The sequence below is a fragment of the Carlito syrichta genome, unplaced genomic scaffold, assembly GCF_000164805.1.
Source record: "Carlito syrichta isolate Samal-C Ts95f unplaced genomic scaffold, Tarsius_syrichta-2.0.1 Scaffold305688, whole genome shotgun sequence".
NCBI classification, from domain to species: Eukaryota; Metazoa; Chordata; class Mammalia; order Primates; family Tarsiidae; genus Carlito; species Carlito syrichta.
In genome coordinates, this window is record NW_007249784.1 from 527,273 (window position 1) to 536,575 (window position 9,303).

The window sequence follows — 9,303 nt, forward strand, 5'->3', positions numbered from 1 at the left end:
TTGCAATGTTTAAAAACAATGAGGATTGTGGTAATTTGTTACAGCAGCAAGGGGAAACTAATTCAAGGGGAAATGCATAAAAATATATGAACTTACATAAACTGTTTAAGTAGAGAATAAAATAAATGCGAGAATTCCATTCTAACTGATCTGTAAATATCTTAGTAAATATACGTTTTCATCATTCAGAAATATCTACTCTAAGTATGAGACACACCAAGTCCGTAAAACAGCTGTGTGTAGACTTAGTGAATATTATACAGTAGTCCAGGCAAGGATATTAAAGGAAGTGGTCGGGATCAGTCCCGGGCAGGCGGCGGGGTGCGCGGCCGCCGAGGTTGAAGGGACGGTAGCAGATGTTGCAGTCCAGCTCGCCCCGCTCCGGGAGAGAGGGCACCCTCACCAAGAGCTGCATCGTGCCTGCCGCGGACTCGACGGCGTCGCTAATGCGGCAGGCTCCGTAGACAAAACGAGGGGACCCTTCTATGGCTTGGATCGGGTCCTGGGGCCGGCGCCGCGGCCTCTCGGCCCTTTTAGTAGTGAGGCCCCGCCCTTCGAGGCGTCACGCAGTGGCCGGGCCGCTCCCTGCGGCGGCACGCGTGGGGGCGGTGGAGGCGCGAGGCCGGGAATGACAGCTATGGCCGAGCGCGGAGGAGGCAGCCTGGGCGATCCTAGGACTGGAAGCCTGGCGGCAAACCACCCATTCCTCCCTCACCTGCCTTTCTCCACCCTCCAGCACAACGCCAGCACTATTTAATCCTATCGTGTGTAAATCCCGAAGTCCCCTCCTGCGCCTCAACCCTCGGTCACTGGCACAGGTCTCTGAAGTCCCCTTGTCCTATTTGTACAGTTGCTCAACTCTTTCACAAACCCAGCCAAACAGACTTACTAAGCCAGTTTCATTGCCCATGCTACCCAACCTTTAGTGGGCTCCTGGCCTTTGGATCGATTTTGTCAATTCTTCTTATACATGACCTCTGTGTTCTTGTAAGACTGGCTTCCCAAATTTCATTCTCCCCAAACTGCTCAACATCTCAGTCTAAGGAAGGACCTAGATTCTAGGACCATGGCCTTAGGAATGCTAGGAATCCTTTCCTTCTGGAGCATCCAGGCCTGGACACCCACACATCAAGATGGCTCCAGCAAAGCATCCCAGCATGAGTTCTGACTCAAGGGTCGGACTTCCCCCACAGGTAAACAGGATATGGTACTCACGACCCACATTCCCTCATCCTACCACACCTACCTACAACCAGCTGTCTCCTGGTGCGCCTCTCCTGGACATGCAGCCCAGGTTCTATTGTGGAGGGTGACAGCACAGTCTAGAGCTAGCTGGCTTGACTTCAAATCCTAGCCTCCACCACTTATGAGTTGTGACACTTTGAGCAAGTTACTAATTTCTCTGGGTCCCGATTTCCTCATTTATAAAATGTAGATAATAGTGAGGAGGATTGAATGAGCTTATATGTGTAAGGTGCCTAAAATGGTGTATACAGTATACAGTAAACACTAGGTAGGTACTGTGTTAGCTATTACTATCCTGTGCCCTCAGCCAATATTGTGTTCACTTTAACTTCTCAGTACCTGATATTTTCAACCCCTATCTTTCTTGATCAATACATACAAGACGGGCTTCTCTACACACATGGCATCTACTGGCAATCACAGGCAATGTAGAACTGTTTTGTTTTGTTTTTTTTTGAGTTGGAGTCTCACTTCGTCACCCAGGCTGGAGTGCAGTGGCACGCTCACGGCCACTGCAGCCTCGACCAGCTGGGCTCAGGCAATCCTTCTGCCTGTCTTCCAAGTAGCTGGAACCACAAGTAGGTGCCACCAAGCCTGGCTAATTTTTTGATTTTTTGTAGAAATGAGGTCTCAAATTGCCCAGCCTGGTCTCAAACTCATGGCCTCAAGCAATCCTCTCACCTTGGCCTCCCAAAGTGCTGGGATTATAGGCATGAGCCACTGCACCCAGCTTCTGGTGTTTTTTTTTTTTTTTTTTTTTTTAACTAAATTGTTAAATTTAGAGAGAATCTTTTGTGAGGAGGTTTACCCTCTATTTTTAAGTAAATGTTTCAGAAATTTTTAATTGTATTGTCTTCATGGTCACTTGGGAGAAGGTGTCTACTTATTCCAGAGATGCTATCATAATTCAAAACGTGTTCGTTTTAAAAACAGACTGGTAGATATCTATTGTTAATAAATACATGATAGAGCAAAATACAAAAGACTATAAGGAAATAACTTTACCAAGCAGCTTCAAGGATCAATCATACCCTCGATGGTAAGCATTCTTTTTACTTAGGGCTACTGATCGAAAATTTTCAGACAGGAAGGCCTAGGATCCAATACCAGTCCAGCATTAACAAATGTAAATATAAGATTGCTCATAGTTATGGTCCACCTTCACAGGAAATGAGTTGGCCCAAAACTTTTTTGGAAATTCCTTTTGAACGGTATTCCTCACATCTTTTGATATCTCCAATTGGTGATAAATCCTGTTCTTTCTAGGTACTTCTTTATGTGGTGGTCAGTACCTACCTAGTGTTTACTGTATACTAGGCACCATTTTAGGCACCTTACACATATAAGCTCATTCAATCCTCCTCACTATTATCTACATTTTATAAATGAGGAAATCAGGACCCAGAGAAATTAGTAACTTGCTCAAAGTGTCAGAACTCATAAGTGGTGGAGGCTAGGATTTGAAGTCAAGGTAAATGCTCCCAAAGTGTTTGATAGCCAAAACCTTCTATATTCCAGATCTCAATCACTTGTTTCACAGCCCTTGTTGTTTCATCCCCAAGAACCCAAAACTATGATCTCGCTGCCCAAATCAGCATTTCTTCTAGTTTCCTACCCTTACCTTTGCCCACCTCCATAACCATAGGTGCCATCCATGACCCCTTCCTCACCCTCACTTTCCTTTACCAACCCATCACCAAGCCCAGTTTATTTTATTTTTCTTTTCTTTCTTTTTTTTTTTTTTGAATTGGAGTCTCGCTCTGTTGCCCAGGCTGGAGTGCAGTGGCTAGCTCACGGCCACCACAGCCTCAACCTGCTGGGCTCAGGTGCTCCTTCCACCTCAGTCTTCCAAGTAGCTGGAACCACAGGCATGTGCCACCATGCCCAGCTAATTTTTTTGATTTACTGTAGAGGTGAGGTTTTGCCAAGTTGTTCAGTCTACTCTCAAACCCCTGGACTTTAGCAATTCTCTTGCCTCCACCTCCCAAAGTGCTGGGATTAAAGTCGTGAGCCACCACACCTGGCTTATTTTGCCTCTTAAATCTCTCTCTAATCCACCTATATACTTCTCTCCACCTCCAGCACAACCCTTAGTCCAAGCTGCCACCATCTCTTGTATAGACTCCAGCAGGAGCCTCCTAATCAATCTCCACAAGCATTCTGGCATTCTGCAGGCTTCTCTCCACATTGTTTACAGTGATCTTTCCATATCTCAAACCCAATCATGTCCTACCACACTCTCCTTCCACTCCTATTTAAAGCCTTTTAATGTGTTAGTTTAATGGTGGCCCCAATTTTTTTTGCAACATGTATTTGTGGCTTCTCCCATCAAGAATTGAGGTATCTTTTCCTAGCTTTGGCCAATAGACGTGGCAGAAGTGATGGGTGAGTTCTGAAGCCTAGTCCTTCAGAGAACTTGCAGCTTCTGCCTTTATCTCCTTGGAATACTCCCCTGAGACCACCATATAAAGAAATAGGTTTAGATCACTGGTGGAAGGGGCCATATGGAGTAGGAGAGAGGAGCCCCAGTCAATAGCCAGCACTGCCAATTATGCTGTGAAGTCATCTTGGTTCTTCCTGCTCAAATGACATGATGGCTGAGTGCAGCCACATGAGTAAGCCCAGATGAAAACAGCAGAGGAGGCTGGGCGTGGTGGCTCATGCCTGTAATCTCAGCACTTGGGTAGGCTGAGGTGAAAGGATTGCTAGAGACCAGGAGTTTGAGACCAGCCTGAGCAACACAGTGAGGCCTTGTCTCTACAAAAAACTAGCTGGGCATGGTGGCACACACCTGTAGTCCCAGCTTCTTGGGCCACTGCACTCCAGTTTGAGTGAGACCCCAACTCAACAAACAAACAAACAAGAAGAAAGCAGCAGAGGAACTCCCAGCCAGACCACAGAATCATTAAAAAAATGTTTAAACTGGGCGTGGTGGCTCTTGCCTGTAATCCCAGCACTTTGGGAGGTGGATGCAAGAGGATTGCAGGGGTTCAAGATCAGCCTGGGCAATTTGGAGAGACCTTGTCTCTATAATAAATCAAAACATTAGCTAAGCATGGTGGCACGCACCTGGAATTCCAGCTACCTGGAAGACTGAGGCAGAAGGACTACCTGAGCACAGCAGGTAGAAGCTGCAGTAGCTGTGATTGTGCCACTGTACTCTGGCCTGGGTGTCAGAGTGAGATTCTGAGTCGGAAGGTCTTTCATAAAAAGAAGAGAAAACTGAAGCCAAATCTCTGGGTTCTAAGGAATGTGGTGACTGAAGGAAGAAAACTGGGGCCTTGGGTATCTGGTATCTGGGTCCTTGATGAGAGCTTTGACTAGGAGTCCAATGCCTGGGTCACTGAGGTGAACGAGCAATGGAGAGAAAGCTAGTGGTAAGAGCTCTCTAATGGCAGGAGCTGAGGGGGCCAGGAATGTGACACCACGACGCTAACCTCCCAACTCCCTGCAATTTCAGACACTGTGAGGATCAAGCTGAGATTTTATTTACAGTTCCCTGGGAAGTCTTACAGAAGAGGGGCCATCATTATTGCTTTAGGGTTATTGCCAGGAGGAAGACTGTTATCCTCTACTGCCAGGTAGAAAGTCCTGCTCAAGGCTCAAAAGTCTATCCCTAGACCTTTTTCGCCTGCCCCATGTCTCTGCCCATGACCCAAAGGCTGTCACAAATTCCTGCAAAGCATAGGCCAAGTTTGTTTTCTAAGGACCACCCTGACCATTTTGCCAGACTATGTTATACATCTATCACATTCCCCTCTACCTTTGTCAGTGCTGTATAGTCCCCACACTTACCGCCCTCCCTGATCTCTGGGCTGGGAGGTGGGGTCCTGGTTTCCAAAAGAGTATCATTTATTTCCTGCCAGGACCAGCCTGACTTCCTTTATATCAAATACCCCAAGAGCCCCATTTCCTATGTTCCAGGTGACATCACAACTAACTTATTAGGTTATTACTCCTTTCAAGCATCCCTTTTGAGGTATTCTGCATGTTTCTTATATCTGCTGGGGTTGTGTGTGTGTGTGTGTGTGTGTGTGTGTGTGTGTGTGTGTTTTCTTCTGGGCCTTGCGAATAGGGGGAAGAGAGAAGGGAGCGTGATCAAGTGGCAGAGAGCAAATACCAGTAGCTCATACCCAGGACTTGCAAGAAGGCCTAGAAGGATGCAGCAGGGGCAGGCGTGCTACTTTCTCTCTCAAGCCCCACTGTAGAAGGATATGGCTTTGTTCATGCGAATCACTACTCAAGCTGGGACTCGTTGGTGGGCGGGGCTACCCTTGCTCTGGCCGCTGCGTGAGGAGGGATCCGAAGCAGGAGTGAGGCTGCTGAGGGAAGGCGGTTCTCAGGAGAGTGTAGCGACTCCTGGTTGGGTCCCTGGGCCTCAGACATACTATTTCTTGGAATGTGGCTTGGTCCCCAGGAGTCCATCTATCTCCATCACTGTCTGTGGAGTTAGCTGGCTCAGCACCTGAAGGAGAATGGGTGGTGAAGAAGGCCCTACATGCTGGTTCATTGAGGAAGGGCATGGGATTCCAGGGCCCAGGGAAGCACCACAATGGGGCCAACTGGCAAGGAAGGAGTCGCAGCTGTGCCTCTGCTTTGCCTTGTGGCCCTAGGACCTGCAAAGTGAAGACTATAATGGGTGATCTCACAGGACCATTCTAGGTTGAACCACATGGTCTTGACTCCTGGGGAAGGGGACAGAGATAGGCTGTGCCTCTTAGTCTCCAGCTCACCTGTAGAGCACCCAGGTGTTCTATCAGCTGCTCTGCACTTGACACCCCCAGCAAGACTGAGCTGACACCCTCACTGCGGAGACACCATGCTGGGGCCAGAGGACAAAAAAAAGAGAACTGATGGGGAACAGTGAGCACATAGACTTCAGAAGTGTTTCTGAAAAAGAAGACCCTCCCTAGGGACAAACCAGTATGAGGATAGGTTTGGGAACATCTCAGGAGGAGACAGGGCCCCTGCAAGGTTCGGGGCTGGCAATGTCTCACCAATAGCAAGCTGGGCCACAGTGCAGCCCAGTTGGTGAGCGATGGGAAGAAGGTCCATGACCTTGGCTTGCTGCTTCTTGCCATCTTCGCTTTGCACTTTGTCCTTGAGCCAATGGTAGCCCTGGAGGCCAAGGAGAATCAGCAAAAGACACCACCACCACCACCATACACAGACACAGCAGCAGCCTGGATAGGCCAGTCCTGCAATCCTGAGCCCCCTCCAGATCTCACCTTGATGGTGGCCTTGCAGGTATCTGGGGCTCGCCCATCGTACTTGCTAGTAATGAGGCCACAGGCCAGAGGGGACCAGGTGACTGAACCAACACCTAAGAGGAAGAAAATTGGGTATCAGGAAAGGGACCTAGGCCATGGATGGGGCTGAAGGAAAGGTAGGAATAAGGGAGCTGCGAACCAATTTTGTGGTAGAGCTCTGGCAGTTGCATCTCCACCTTCTCCCTCTGAAACAGGTGGTGTTCTGCTTGTTCACATACTGGAGGAATCAGATTAAACTGTCTGGCCATGGAATAGGCCTCCTGGGTTGGGGTGGGAAAGAGATGGAGGTCAGAGCACGTCTTCCATTTTCTTTCTCACCCTTTCCCCCAGTGCAGTAGCCATGTGAAAAGTAGCAATCAGTTGTGGGACGGGGGAAGTAGGGTTACTACTCACCATGATTTCTGCAGCTCCCCATCGGGATGTTCCCCAGTACAGGGCCAGGCCCTGGTTGATGACATAAGTCATGGCTCGCACAATCTCTAGGCACACAGGAGAGGAAGAGCCTCACTGTCAGATCCCTGGAATCTAACGTTCCAGATCTGCAGACCTCTGCCTGCCCCACCAAGATCCTAGGTATCTCTATGGAGTCACAGAGGTTCGTATCTGTTCTTTGCCTCCCACTCTGTCCAAAGTCCTGGGGTCTAAGCCTACACTGTGGTGCTTGGGAGGCCTTCTGAGCAGGGGCTAACTTCCTGCTGAGAGCTTGAGGCAGAGCTCCGTTTTGAAGCACTGTCGGGTTTGAGGGTGCTGCCCTTACCCTCCATAGGACTGTTGGGGTCTGAGCGATTGGCAAACACGATGTCCACATATCCCAGCTGGAGGCGTTCCAGGGATCCTCGTAAGCCTGAAGGTAGAGTGGGGAGAGGAAGATAAGCACCTTAGCTTAGGTTTACTAAGAAGTCAGACCAAGCCAGGCTCGGCGGCTCAGCCTGTAATCCCGCGCCTTTGGGAGGCTGAGGTGAGTGGATTGCCTGAGCCCGTGGGTTCGAGACCCATCTGGGCAGCGAGACCTCATCTCTACAACAAATCAAAAAATCAGCCGGGCGTGGTAGGGCATGCCTGTAATTCCGGCTACTCAGAAGGCTGAGGCGGAAGGATCGCCGGAGCCCAGCAGGTCGAGGCTGCGGTGGCCGGGAGCGGCCACTGCACTCCAGTCTGGGCGACAGAGTGAGACTCCGACTCAAAAAAAAAAAAAAGAATTCAGACCTTATCCCCTTGCCATGGCCACCTAAATTCCCATTCAAATCCTCCAGTTCAGAGCCTCACAGAACTTTCCCCACTCCTCTGGCTTCCATACCCCATCACTTCAGGTTCCTAGCCCCTAAGTCTCACCCTCAATGATGTGTTTGCGGCTCAAGCCTCGCTCAGTTTCTGCCCTGTAGGAAGAGGTAAGTCAAAGATGAGGCATGACAGATAGGGGACTAGGGCTGGCCTGGAGCCATGAGGGACTGAGATTGCATGGTCCTCACAGGCAGTTTTTCTCCTCAATCATAGTGGGGCAGTCACTTACTGTCCTCCCCAAAAAATCTTGGTGGTGATGACATAGCTTGATCTCCTGGAAAAAGAGAAAAATGGGAGAACCAGCAAGAAAAGGATTTTTGGATGATCAGGTCCCCAGCAACCCCTCAAAACACACTCTCACCTCCAACCTTTGCTCTTGAGGATGTTGCCTAGGGTTCTTTCAGCTCTAAAAGAAAGACAATGCAGAGGCACTGACTCCTCCAAGTTGGATCAATTCCTTTCCCTCCTCCCCACCTTTTCCTCTCGTAAAGTAGAGCATAAACCAGGACCCCATTTGGGCTTTCAGCCCCATCCTGGACTAAATAAAAGGGATTTCTGGAAGAAGGGATATATTAATATAGTTTCATTTATTCATTCAACAGATATCTTTTGTGCACCAACTATGTATTGAACCTCATCGTGGATGCTAACAGAATAGAATAGGATGAGAGGAAAGGGGCAGACTGTGGTAGAGTCAGGGAAGACACTGTCTTGTCTAGCTTCTGGGTTTCCCTTCTCCTTCTGACCCTTTGCAAAATCCTACCCATCCTCCAAAGCTCAGCTTGGATTCTGCCTCATCCATAATGTATTCTCTGATTGTCACAATCTATAGTCAGTCCTTTTTAGCTTCCGTAGAGTTGGCTACACAATTCTTTAGCACATAATTATGAGCTAACTTGTGACAAGTCTTAAATTTGTATGGTGGACTATTACTAAAATGTTTTACCATTGTTTAATCATTCCTATCTTCCTTTTTATCTACTCAGACTGCACTTGAGACCATGTAGATTTCATTCCAAAGCAGTGCCTGCTCTCTGCTAGACTCTGTGTAGGCACTTGGGAAAGAGCAAGAAAAGTTCCATGAAAGGATGCCGCTGAGTTGAGCAGCTAATATGGCTGCATAAACCAGCAATTAACAGTGTGTCAGAAGGCAGAATATAGTGTTTTGGGAGCTCAGAGTGGTAGGGTGGGGGAGAGTTGACCAACTCTGAGGAAGGCTTCTTGGAGGAGCAGACATTTGGGTCAAGTCTTCAAGATGAGTGGAAGTGTTTGCCAGATAGAAAAGGGGCAGAGGTAGGTCATCACAGGTTTTCCCTACTCCCAGTGTGAAACCATGAGTGTGTGATATGTCATGGTGTTTGAAAATTCAGCTTTGTGGCTGGGCTTGGTGGCTCAGCCTGTAATCCCTGTGCTTTGGGAGGCTGAGGTGAGTGGATTGCCTGAGCCCGCGGGTTCAAGACCCATCCAGGCAACTTGGTGAGACCTCATCTCTACAATAAATCAAAAA

General features: G+C 48.5%; 1 protein-coding gene across 3 annotated transcripts in view; it reads right to left on the bottom strand.

Annotated features, from left to right (window-relative positions):
- Positions 1-4,711: 4,711 nt before the first annotated feature.
- Positions 4,712-9,303, bottom strand: part of KCNAB3 (potassium voltage-gated channel subfamily A regulatory beta subunit 3) — a 7,149-nt gene continuing 2,557 nt past the window's right edge. For 2 of the 3 annotated variants that reach the window (XM_021714632.1, XM_008062354.1), the window contains 10 exons: positions 8,158-8,202; positions 8,026-8,070; positions 7,848-7,891; positions 7,273-7,359; positions 6,909-6,994; positions 6,655-6,775; positions 6,474-6,568; positions 6,243-6,363; positions 5,979-6,067; positions 4,712-5,710 (listed from right to left, as the gene is read on the bottom strand). In XM_021714632.1, coding sequence (XP_021570307.1) covers positions 5,633-5,710; positions 5,979-6,067; positions 6,243-6,363; positions 6,474-6,568; positions 6,655-6,775; positions 6,909-6,994; positions 7,273-7,359; positions 7,848-7,891; positions 8,026-8,070; positions 8,158-8,202 — 811 coding nt within the window. In that variant the 3' untranslated portion in view covers positions 4,712-5,632. The remainder of the gene's footprint in view (positions 5,711-5,978; positions 6,068-6,242; positions 6,364-6,473; positions 6,569-6,654; positions 6,776-6,908; positions 6,995-7,272; positions 7,360-7,847; positions 7,892-8,025; positions 8,071-8,157; positions 8,203-9,303) is intronic. The other variant, XM_021714633.1, reaches the window with a different exon arrangement.